At 28.5% G+C, this 13,177-nt stretch overlaps 1 protein-coding gene and 1 pseudogene across 1 annotated transcript; both read right to left on the bottom strand.

Moving 5' to 3' along the window:
• Positions 1-545: 545 nt before the first annotated feature.
• LOC125593414 lies at positions 546-3,426 on the bottom strand (annotated as a pseudogene).
• An 893-nt stretch (positions 3,427-4,319) lies between these two features.
• On the bottom strand, positions 4,320-6,345 carry LOC106395578 (transcription factor MYB46). Its single transcript, XM_013835991.3, has 3 exons — positions 6,057-6,345; positions 5,804-5,933; positions 4,320-5,415 (listed from the first exon to the last, which is right to left on the bottom strand). The coding sequence occupies exons 1-3, from the start codon at positions 6,187-6,189 to the stop codon at positions 4,569-4,571; spliced, it is 1,110 nt and encodes a 369-aa protein (XP_013691445.1). The 5' UTR covers positions 6,190-6,345; the 3' UTR covers positions 4,320-4,568.
• Positions 6,346-13,177: the final 6,832 nt, after the last annotated feature.

Here is a 13,177-nt window from a genome sequence, read left to right as displayed (position 1 = left end):
TGATAAAAGAGTAAAATAGATGACAACATGTGGCAATTTGTGACAATAACAAAAGTTTGATATATACAGTAAACCTCTATAAATTAATAATATTGGAACTTTGAAATTTTATTAATTTATAGAGATATTAATTTACAAAAAATTTCTTATTTAGAATTCTTATTTTAAGATATATATTTATTGTAAGATAAGAAAAATATTTGATTTTAGTGTATAGACATTAATTGTTAGTTTTTGACATTTATATTAATTATATTATATTATTTAGTGTATTTAATATATATATATTGCATAGATTATAAATGTGGTTTTAGATATAATATTACTAAATCTCATCAAAAATATATTAAGTGTTAAGAAAATATAAAGATAATTTCATTGTGAATATAAAACAAACAATATAATAATAGGTTCTTACTTATATAAAATATGTATAGAAATAAATTATTAATTTATAATTTTAATGGGGTCATGTATTTATATAGAATTTCCTAAAAATATATTATCTTACTATTTTATCGATTTGTGTCAAATTTTGAACCGGTCTAAGTTGGACCGGCGAAATTTATTAATTTATAGAGATTATTAATTTATTGAGTATTAATTTATAGAGGTTCTGTTGTATACTGCAAGCTTGTTATTACATAGGAGGTTTGCGACAGTAACAATGATCTAAAGCACAAACATAAAACCCAACTTCTTCGCCTTTTGACTTGCATAAAGCAGCGCAAGCAGCAGGGTCACACCTCGTTTGAAGGGGTAAATCCACGTTTCCATCTTTAACGCATTGACATGAATTATACCTTCACACGTGATCTTTGTACAATCAGAATCGGTGTTGCAAGACTTCGAAAGAATTTGAGTGCCTGTGAGAATTGAAATGGTGTGTAACGTGTGTTGATCATGCTTATTGAGAGGAGGAGGCTAGTAATGAATTAATTAAACATAAGACGCAAGTGAAAAAGTAATCTTACATGTTGAGAAAAGTAGAAGACCGATGAATATCAAAGCTACTTTCTCCATTTTTACTGAATATAAGTTTGTATTTTCTTTTATCAGTTTGAGTTGTTAGTGGAACTATAGTGGAGAATTTGGAGACTATTTATAATTGTAAGACAGCAATTTGTTTTAAGACATTTTGTACAGGTTAATGTTTGCATTTCTTTCCGTAAATACCTTTTTGCAACGATATATTATACCAAAACCTGTAAAACGGTATATATTTTATACCTAAACATATAAGATATTACATATTTTATACCAAAATAAAAATTATATGATACGATAAGGCAGAAAAAGAATAACATGATACGATAAATTAAATTAAGGGAAATTTGCTAAACCAGAACAGAAAAACAAATACATTGTCCTTTTGCCATAAATTTTTTTTGGTTCATATTTTTGGAATAAATTGATAAGACAAGGCAGAAAATGAATAAATACGATAAATTAAATTAAGAGAAATTTGTTAAAATAGAACAGGAAAACAAATATATTGTCTATTTGGCATAAATCTCTTTTTAGTCTATTTTGGACTTAAGATATCCAAGGCCTACTTTAACAATTCATATAAATTATTTTAGAAACAGAAAATATGAAAAATTATACAAAACTTAGATAAGCAAGGAACAATCATATGAAAAATATTTTGGTTGAGTAATTATTAGTATAACAAAATTTTATTTTTTGATGTACGGATAGGAAAAAACTCAATCTATTGTCTACCAGCTCCTAGATTGTAGTTTCAGATAACTATATAGATATATGCAGCTCTTAGACCGTAATATCTACTTAATAGTCAATATTTTACAAGAGGATAATGAATTATCTGCTATTATAAAAAAATAAAAACAAATCATTATTTGACACTAAATCATTATTTTCTTCATATTTAAGCGTAAATAAAAACAACACAATAAAAATACCGAAGATGCAATCCAATCATTTTATATTATTATCTTCAAACCTAATACAAAGATAATATATAATTTGTGGTTTTGATGCTGATGTATGAGATTCATATTCTTGTATTTTATTTTTAGTTGTGCCTTTATTTATTTAAAAGTAAAATGTACAAATTATGTTTAATTGTTTAGGCTAAATGGTCAAGTATCTTAAATCTTAATATTATTAATATATTTAGCTAGTCTAATTAAGGAAACACTTCTGTTTTCAGTTTGGTTCAGTTTAAAAAACTGAACAAAACCGAACCATTTTGGTTGATAAAATCTTAAACCAAATAGTTTAGACATATACTTTGGTTTGGTTTGGCTCGGTCTGAGTTTGGATGGATCGATTTGGTTTGGCTCGGGTTTTTTCCACCCATTTACCAACATCCTCCAATTTATCTATACTATTAAAACACCTACCATGTTTTCTTATTTTCTTGCTATTTAATTCCTTATTAATACTTGTTAAAATAAACAATCTTACTATAAATCGTGGTTAGCAAGATTTTAGGAGCCTAACAAGATTTAGAATATTGTTTCTTCTCGATTTTATAAGAAATAATTTATACAAAAATCCATATAATTGTTTACGCATTAAATATATTTAAGATCTTTATATCTACAAAGTGTAAACATCCAACATCGAAATTTTGTGAAACTCATCAACAAGAATGATTACTATAAATATAGCATGCTCTTTCGGTTGGTTGAGTAAAATTAAATGGGCTGTAGTAAACACAAAGCCTATATTTTTGATTGGCTTAAAAAAATAAATTTTGCTATTCTTCGGTAATTATTCCGCGTAATAGAGCTTATTTTGTTAAATTCGCCATTTGAATCTTTACTGATTTATTGTGCTGAGCAGCCAAAATGGCGGCGGTTGGCTTTCGTTAAGCATTTTACCGGCTATAAAACGGGTAATTCGGTCGAGTTTTTAAATTTAAAATGGGGAATATTGTCACCATATGAAAAACATGAACAACTTTCTAAAACATTAAACTGTAAATTCCTTCCCGCATTTTGAATGAAAGTCTAAAAATAGATATAAAAAATATTTTCGCTTAGAAACGTTTAATAAATCACATTAAAACGAAGTTAATATTAAATGGTGATTCAACATTCCTAAACAAATACAGAAATATCAAAACAATTAATATGTTTTATCTATATTGAATAATCTACATAAACTAGCTAGCTGAATATGGTTGCATAATTTTAAAAAATTAAAATTAATATTCACCAAAACCTGACAAATATCAAAATAACTGTTTATTATTTATGATTTAGTATTTAAATAATTATATTAAGATATGTCAATCGAATATATGTTGCAATCAAATCATGGGTATCTTTTTATTTATTATCAATATTTAACATTTAAATAATTTATTATATTCAAATTATTATATCCAAAAATGTTGTAGTCTACTCCCTAGATTTTTTGTCTTATATATATTTTATATTTAAATATATGTAGTAGAACATCTCAATCAAAAAGTTTTTGCAATCAACTAACTAGATATATTCTCTTCTAATTTCATGCATTTAATATTTAAATTTTTATATTGAAATCTTTTAACCAAAATTCGGATGAAATCCACTCACGAGATATTCTCTTTTCTTTACTAACAAGCTATTCCAAAAATAATATTAAATTATAAACATAAAAATGTTTAGAGAATTTATTAAAAAATATTCTTTTCCAAAGTTTATCGTGAAAGGTAGGTCATTTAAAAACGTTACCGATCTACTATATATATGACATTCGCAGCAGAAAAGCGAAGCCACTGAATTTTTATGATGTTAATTTTTTTATGCTTTCAACTTAGTAATTTTTTTTAGAATATAAAGATATTATGTATATACATATATTTTTGGTTTGATGATTCTGGTTTTTGTTTATGTGCTGATGAACTATTATAATGATTCTTCATTTGAAGCCACATATGATTCGATCATTCTTCATTTTCTTTTGTACTGCTCATTTATTTCAATCATGTTATTTAACATGTCGACCTTTTGTGATGTAAACTATGATAAATATTTGTAAGTTTAAAACGTAGAGAATATTATGATAAGTATTCACATCGACTTTGTTATGAATAGAATGACAAATTAACTTATTGTACTTATGTAACATGAAAGTTCAATAATATATATATATATATATATATATATATATATAAAACATGAACTTACAAATATTTGATACATTTATGAGACTCGCAAAGGAAAAAATATCGGCGTTTTGAAAACGCGGGTCAAAATCTAATTTTTAGTTAAAATTAAAAACTCTTAATTAATTTTATACAACATAGCTTTATTGTACAGTATATTAAATTAAAGACATTGTTAACGAACTTTGGGAACTTTGCAACATGGAAGTAGTGCTTTCGTCCTTTATTACATAGATTTAGGGAAAAACATAAATTAGCAAATAACACATACATCCATACATACATACATTCACACCATCTCCTCATGAACAATTTATAACACTCATTACAACATCATACTGAAAGTAAAAACATCCGAAAACAACCTCTAAGAAACAAAATTAAAGAAGTAAACATATAGACAATTTAGCGTGAGTTGCTCTCCTGAGATTTATACAATAATTTAAAAAGAAGAGGGAAAAGAAGAAGACAAGGCAGAGGATTCCAAGGTCATTGATGGATCTTGGTTTCCAACAAGAGATGAACCTTCCACGTTTATGTTAAGGTTATCCCACAAGAAAAAATTAGAGCACTGTTGTGAATCTATCCATTGATCATAGCTTAGTTCTTGCTTCTTTAAACATTCGATTGTGGAAGCCATATCTCCATCTTGAGCGCTGTTGCCAAGTGGGGAGATGTTATCAACATTTCCCTCTACTAACGCCGGTAGATTGTAACTTATAACCGTCTCGGTATTTGAACTGGTAGAGTTGTTGAACAAATGTGACACCATTGTTGGAACTTGAAACGGTTCTTGTTGAGAAAGATTCATATCCCATTCTTCCGTGTTATTTGTCAGAAATGATTGCTCAAGAACGCCTCCTCTTCCTCCTCTTCGTGTGTCGTGATAATTGTTCTTCTTGTTATTGTTTGTGATGATGTTTTGAGAGAACATTCCTTCAAGGACAGGAAGTGTTTGGTCTACCATGAAGAGAGGAGTTTTATGGGAGAAAAGGGTTTCTTGAATCTTTGTATTAGCTTCTTGATCATTGGTGAAATTTAGTTGGTTAGGAGAATTCATAAAGCTATCAAAATGTAAGTTATCGATAGTCGATGTATTGGTGGTGGTAGATGGGACAGCAGTACCAGTTGATGTAGCGTCCACGTTCATTGTCACAGTAGTTATTGATGGTTGATGACGATTATAATGGTGGTGCGGTTTTCGTATCTTTTTCTTGATCCATGAATTCCAATAATTTTTTATCTCGTTATCTGTTCTCCCGGGTAAATGACTCGCAATGTGAGCCCACCTGAAACACGTATACAAGCTTTATAAGAGAAACATCAACCATTAAGCACGTACATGTGCAAATATGTGTCTATGTGTACGCTTTTCTTTTTGCTAAATATGTATACATGTGGACGCTTGTATTATATTTTGTGGATGTTCGATTAACTTGAAATGTACACTACTTAACAGCTCGAGCAAGTAAACAAAATTATAAAGATATGAATGAAACTACACGTTAAAGATTCTTTAGCCATCGACCGTATGCTAGTCATTGCTTCAGCCGTGCCAAACTAAAACATATAACAAGTTGATGTTTTTTTTAACTGATTATATAACGCTCTAATACACAATAATACAATGTTTTAAATATGTATATAACTGTGGTTAAAATTAGAAAAAATGGAAACCTGTTTCCTACAACTCCATGAAGGCTTATGATCAATTTTTCTTCTTCAGGAGAGAATCTTCCTCTTCTTATATCAGGTCGAAGATAATTTATCCATCGCAATCGACAACTTTTTCCGCATCTTTGAAGCCCTAATGTATCAAATATATATGCATTGTAAATAGTAGATTGAATCTATAAGTTAAATAGAAAAAGACCAATGTAATTGATTAGAGACAAAATGTAAGAAACCAAAATGAATATATAATAAGTACCTGCTTTTTCAGGGACTTCACTCCAACATCCATAGCCATGAGTCGTGATATATCTAATAAGCTTCTCATCTTCTTCTGGCGACCAAAGCCCTCTCTTCACCTTTTGCTGGTTGCAACATGAGTGATGACCCATGATTTAGCTCCAAATATTAATTAAATTAATTATAATTAAACACTTAACCACAATAATTATCTTAAATAATTTTTTTTATGGATATGTATACCACCCTTTCTTTCTTTCTTTCTTGTGTTGTGTTTTTGAGGGTTTGTAGCTATAGAAGAGGGGATAAGAAGAAGAAAAGATGGGGAGTTTTTAAAGGGGAGGACACAAAGGTCGGGTCGGGTCTGGTCCCAGGGGTGGGGTCTGAGATGCTTCTTCATCGATCTAACCTTAAAACGACGTCTCATCAACTTACTATTTTCATGTGTTATTACTCGTTGTACGTAGAGAGTTTTTGTTGTAGTATTATTACGTTAAGCCCTTATCACTTTATATGTTTTTTTCTTCACGTACCCTTTTGTCTCCCGTCAAAGTTTTTGCTTGCTTTTCTCGATGACTTTACGACGAATATTAGATTAATACGTAGATCGCCATTATACATAATAGATTTAAGGATTTTTACTAATTAAACCCCTCGGCTAAAGATAAATAGTAAAAAAAACTTCAGCTAAATATCATGTGAAATAAATCCTCAACTTTACTTGCGTTAACATATGTTACCCTCCGTCTAAAAAACCGCGACGGAAAGTGACATATGCTAACGGTTTATAAGTTGAGGGTTTATAATGTTGAAAACTTAGTTGAAGGTTTTTTTACGATTCAAAAATAGTTGAGGAGTTTTATCACAAAATATCATTAAATATTATTAAATTATTTATTATCATTTATAGATTGTTTTAGATAGATTTATAAGCCTTTAAAACTAATTTATAAATTTTAATACATTAATCTATTATAAAATTAATTTATACATCTTAAATTAATAATTTTCAACACTATTTACAACTTATTATAACTTCAAAATATTAAATTATTTGATATTTGGCAATAGTGATATAAAAAATTGTGTGTTTATATCGTCATTGTCAAATATCAAATAATTTAAAATTTTAAGTTATATTAAGTCTTAAGTAGTGTCGAGGATAATTCATCTATGAAGTCAATTTTTCTATTTAGAGTAGGAAGCACTTTTCCCTTTTAGAGTAGGACGCATTTTTTCCTATTTTCATGATTTCCGTCCTCCGGCTCATACTTTCCCCCTATCCCCAAAAATAATGCATGATTATTTTTATTCTCATTGATTTCTGAATAAATACGTTATATTTTTATTTATTTGATCAATAATATATTTGATATATTGTTCTTGATTTATTGTATTACTTTATGTTTTAGTAGTATCACGAATAATGTTAGATTATTTTATTCTAACAAGTAGCAGAAATTGTAAAAACTTATAAAATCATTGTGAAAACGTATTAATCATACGTAAAAGTATTAAAATATTTATGAAGCTTTATTATAAAGTAATGTATTAAAATTTATAAATTAGTTTAAAGGCTTATATCAATTTAAAATAATGTATAAATGATAATAAATATTTTAAAACATTTAGTAACTTTTAGTGATAAAACCCCTCAACTATTTTTGAATCGTAAAAAAAAATCAACTAAGTTTTCAACATTATAAACTCTAACTTATAACGTATGTCACTTTCCGTTACAGTTTTTTAGACGGAGAGTAACATATGTTAACGGAATTAAAGTTGATGGTTTATTTCACAGGATTTTTATTTGAGAGTTTTTTTTTACGATTAATCTTTACTTGAGGGGTTTAATTACTAAAAATCCTAGATTTAACGATGACATATAAGTTCCTCTTTGCTCTTTACAAAATGAGACCAAAGACCATTTGTTATTGTCTTGTGATTTCTAAGGAGAGATATGGAGGCAAATATTTGATCGCCTAGGGCCATCTACGCTCATCCTTTATACTTGGAGTGAGCTTATGTCTTGGATTAGAGGATCACATTCATCACCATTGGTAATCCTTCGTATACTCACTTCCCAATGAACTGTTTTTCATCTGTGGAAGCAGTGCAATAACGTCATTTATAACCAAATCTCCCTCTCCACAGCTGAGGTCTTCCGGTCTATCGACAGAGACATCCGGACTATAATCACTGCCAAGAAGAAAAGAAAGCACTTCAGTTCTCTTATGCCTCGTTGGTTTAGATAAAGATCTTTGGTCTTTCCTTAGCTCCACTTTGTTTTTCACCTTTATTTTGCCATGGTGGTTCTGTAAATGATTTTGTAAATCTAACTCTTTCATCAATATGAATATTAACCTTTTAGCAAAAAAGAAAAAAAAATCCTAATATTAAATGCTGAAAACATATCACATTGCTAATTAGAGAAAATCTTCATTTCATAATTAATATCCATATTGAGATAACTGGGCCAATAATAAGAAGAAACCAGTCTAAAATAAGTTAATTGAATTCTGAAATTTGTAATTATCGTCGTCGGACCAAAAACATACTTATATAATTGTATCAACCTGTAAATTTTGTTGACCCCACATAACACATGTATCTCTGTAAAAATAGATACGATTGCTGATTTAGAGAAGTGATATGGAATTTTAGCCGAGGATGAAATTTTAAGAAAACTCCTGAAGCCGACCGGATCTGGTGATAGAGTTTATTAAAAGAAAAACAAAGTCTCAGAAAAGTTAGTTTTGTGCCGTTCATTTATTATAAGATAAACATGTAGAACTTGATGGTCAGTTGGTCACACAACTCACAAGCCGCCGATCCCACCAGAAAAAAAAGAAGAAGCCAAAATAATTTTCTTTCTTAATCGCTTTTCGTAATGTTTGGTTCGCACTCTAATTGAAACTGTACGCAACTAATTAATAACCGTTTGCTTAGAACATTGTTTATCCTCATTTTCCAAACACGTGCAATACGAATATCTAAAGTATTTTTAAATTTGAGGACTAGAAAATTTATTTATCTGACATATCAAAGTAAAATTTGTATTGAATAATAGACAAATTCGACGAAAGTACTAGCGGAAACTTAAAGCGATATTAAATTATTAAAACTTACAGAGATAGGTGTTTTAAGTTATATAAACTAAAAGGAATAATACAGTAATAAATAAAAGTAATTTCATAAATTACTATTCTTTTACAACTTTGTGAACTTAGCTGATTTTTTTATTAGTTCGTCTCTCAAATTTTTTAACTCAGTCTCGGTTGAATTTCTCGACTCTCAATAAATTAATTTCTAGGAAAATTAGAATTCATATAAACTCTTTAAATAGGTTTAAAAATATTTTAAGTACAGTAAAACTCTATAAATTAATAATGTTAACAATTTAATATTCTATTGAAATTAGTAATTCACAAATTTTATTTTTAGATTTCTTTATTTTACAATATATTTTGTTTTGTAAAATAAGAAAATACTTAATTTCACAGGTAAAATATTATAAATTCGAGCTTCATATCATTTATTATATTATTTGGTGCATGTAAGATATATATCACATAATTTAATATAATTTATTGAATCATCAAAATATTTTGAAGTGCTAAAATAGAGATAAACCCATTGTTAATATAAAATAAATTTTACAATCTTTTGTTTGTACTTATATAAATTGTATATATATTATTATGTTATAATTTTAATGAAATCATATATTTACGTTAAATTAGTTTTACAAAAGTGTGATATTTTGAACCGGTCTAACTCGGAATCAACAAAATGTATTAGTTTTTCGTGTTTTTAATTTATATACTTCTCGCTGTATATGGACATAACCGTATCATCCTTCAGTGTTAAAAATGTAGTTTAAATTAACGTACGTCCATTACCACAAGTGTTTTTTCAACGATATTTGGAATGGTAATCATTGCAAATTACAATTACAAGGCTTCAATTAGTTAAGAGACATATCGGGAGACCTAGCCGAAAATGAAATCGCTTCGTTTGTAAATCTCCCCTTTATTGTTTTTCGTTTCGTATTGATAACTTGTAAAGATAGTCATGCAATACTATATAATAATTTATTACATTTATATGTCATATCAGGTTCGTTCCATCAAAGTAATAATCTATTAAACAATGAGATTTCGTATACATTTTTTGAATTACATTCAAGTGTGTCTAAAAATTATTGCATTATATTTTGCCTAGGTCACCTATATTTAAGCTTAATTCCATTCATCGTACTTCTAACATGCCCAAATATTTTATCATGAACGAAATCATCAGTTCGTCATTGATTAGACATTTTGTCAAATAGGATCCTAACGAAAGAAGTGTAGACGAAGGTAATACCCAAAAAAAGTGTAGACGAAGGTTTACATATAAATTTATTTCATTACACAAAAATTTGAGATGCATATATATATACTTAATATTAATTTAGGCAAATCGTCAAAATAACACATTTATAATTTTATATCACAAAAATAGCACTCAAAAACTAAAATGACCAAATAGCATCTTTGTAAGTTTATCCATTGAAAATTTTAATTTTTTTATTTTTCAAAATTTGAAATCTTATCCCCAAAACCTCATTTCTCAACTTTAAACCCTAAACCCTAAACTCTAAACCCTAAACCCTAAACCCTAAACCCTAAACCCTAAACTCTAAACCCTAAACTCTAAACCCTAAACCCTAAACCCTAAATTCTAAACCCCACTCTTTAACTCTAAACCCTAAGTTTGTGACTTTTGATAAAATATTAAGTGCTATTTTTGTGACTTTTGACCTTGAGTGCTAGTTTGGGAACGAAAACTTGATTTAGTGCTATTTTTGTCTTTTTCTCTGTTAATTTTGTACCGAAGGTGTAAAACACTCGCCGGTCACCATACATCTTTACACCATTGTTCATTTTATTTTTATTATGCTTATTTGCTTCGTTGATTCCGACTGTTCTATTCACTGGATACAACAAATTTATAACGTCGATGAACTGAAGATTCACTTATATTCATTAACGACGTCAAACTAACAATTTAAAACACTACATATATTATTAAACTCTTATTCCATGATTACTGTTATTTTTTTAATTTCATTCGTCCGTTCCGCTCAATATTTTATACAACTTTTTCTAAACACTCATTTCATACAACTTATTCCGCTCTTTAAACATTAAATTTTCTGGTTGAATCAAAGATAATTCGATGTTCCAAATGATAGCCTTAAAGTTCAAAAACTATATTACACACAAGTATGGCGAGACCCTATGTACGTAGATGAAATTGATGGAGAAGTGGGACCGTTGGACTGAAGCAAATCATGTACCAAACATCGATGTGAATATGATCACATAGAAATATGACTTTTGCTTCTATATATCGCAATCTTTTCTCCGCTATTTTTTATTCTACTCAATTTACCCGATTTAAAAAAAAAGAAGTGAAACAAACAAATATTAGCATTTAGCTACGTTTGAAACTGGGGAAAAACTTGCATATATGTATTTTATTTTAAACATTAATGCATTCAAGGAAACATCATGTCTCGATCGGAACGTAATAAATAACTAGGAACTTTCGTAGTTTTGGAAGAAAAGGATCATTTATTGGCACTCAACGATTCTGAACTTACATACATAACTTTTAAACGACATAACATATACTCCTTCCGTTTTTTAATATAAGTCGTTTTAGAATTTTGCACATAAATTAAGAAATCAATAAATTTTTATATTTTCTAAACAAAAACATCATTAATTATTTACCTAACCACAAATCAACCAATAATAAAATAGAAAGTATATTATCATTGGTCGTATGACATTAAGTGTTAATAAATTTTACATAGAAAACCGAAAACGTCATATAATTTGGAACAAATTTTTTTTTCTAAAACGACTTTTATTAAAAAACGGATGGAGTAATAAAAAAAAATAAAACTTGATAATCCAACTTAAGCATAGGTTTATATCTATCAGTGAAATCATTAAGGGCTTACCTTTAAGGAGGAGCAATGAAATGACCCTTTTAGTTTGGGTCCGCTATGTTTGATTTAACATTATATTTTTTGTTAAATAAGGTAATGTTTTGTTAACATAAATAATAGTTCTGGTGATTATTTAATTATTGATGCTAATGAAGCAAATGTGTTAATTAATTAAAATAATAGCCTTTCAAGGGGTAGTTGGTCGAGTTAATGATAATCATTAGACAGAGATGTCTCTACCATACATAGTTAGGTTTTCTTCTCCTTTATGATTTCATTTATTTTTAAAAACACAAGCATGTTTTTCTTACTACACGCAATTGTTTTTTTTTTAATTTGTTAAATTTATCATTTTTACCTTTATGTTTATGTGATACATTGTATTATTTAATCTTAAATTTATCACTACAAGAAAACATATTTTTTACGAGGGTAGTATTCGTTGTAAATTCGTCGTAAACGGGGTGTTACAATGAATTAACGTCGAAAGACGTTTCGTTGTTAAACGTCCGTCGTAACGGAGGTTTCGTCGTAAACGACTCGTTACGTTTACGACGAAATATATTCCTCATAAAGCGCAGGGAAAGAATTCGTCATAAACGACAAGTAAGATTTTGTGGTAAAGCCCACGTAATGATTTCGATGTAAAGCACACGTAAATACTTTCGTTGTAAATCACTCGTAAACATTTCGATGTAAAACCCTCGTAAATATTTCGATGTTAATCATTCGTAAACATTCGATGTAAACTACATGTAATGTTTACGAGGAGCATACATCGATTCTTATTATATTATTATTAATTAGTATATAATAATTTTTAATTTATATTTAATATTCAGAATTTAAAATATTTTAAATTTTAAAACAAAATATGAAATTGAAAAACATATTTTAAAAAGGCATTTAAAAGTCATACAATAATATTTAAATTCATAATACAAACATAAATATAAAAAAACTACATATCCTCGAAGTAGTTGGTGGGGTTGCACGGCTGTTGACGGTTTGGATCGGACTCTTCGGGATCTCGTACTGGCAACCCAGGAGCGGCTCGTCTCTCACTCAACATTCTCTGCATAGTCGGGTTTTCCACCGCCATCACGTCTAGCATATCCTCAAGAGAGTCTAAACGA

This window comes from Brassica napus, chromosome C9 (genome assembly GCF_020379485.1).
Source record: "Brassica napus cultivar Da-Ae chromosome C9, Da-Ae, whole genome shotgun sequence".
NCBI classification, from domain to species: domain Eukaryota; kingdom Viridiplantae; phylum Streptophyta; class Magnoliopsida; order Brassicales; family Brassicaceae; genus Brassica; species Brassica napus.
The sequence above is the reverse complement of the archived record's forward strand: the minus strand, read 5'-3'. Positions and strand labels throughout refer to the sequence as shown.

Bases quoted from the DNA above. Each gene is read 5' to 3' on its own strand.
- LOC106395578 (XM_013835991.3), bottom strand. From the start codon at position 6,189: ATGGGTCATCACTCATGTTGCAACCAGCAAAAGGTGAAGAGAGGGCTT. The intron at 5,934-6,056 runs GTACTTATTATA...TTGATACATTAG, and splicing joins TGAAGTCCCTGAAAAAGCAG to GGCTTCAAAGATGCGGAAAA. The intron at 5,416-5,803 runs GTTTCCATTTTT...TACGTGTTTCAG, and splicing joins CATGGAGTTGTAGGAAACAG to GTGGGCTCACATTGCGAGTC.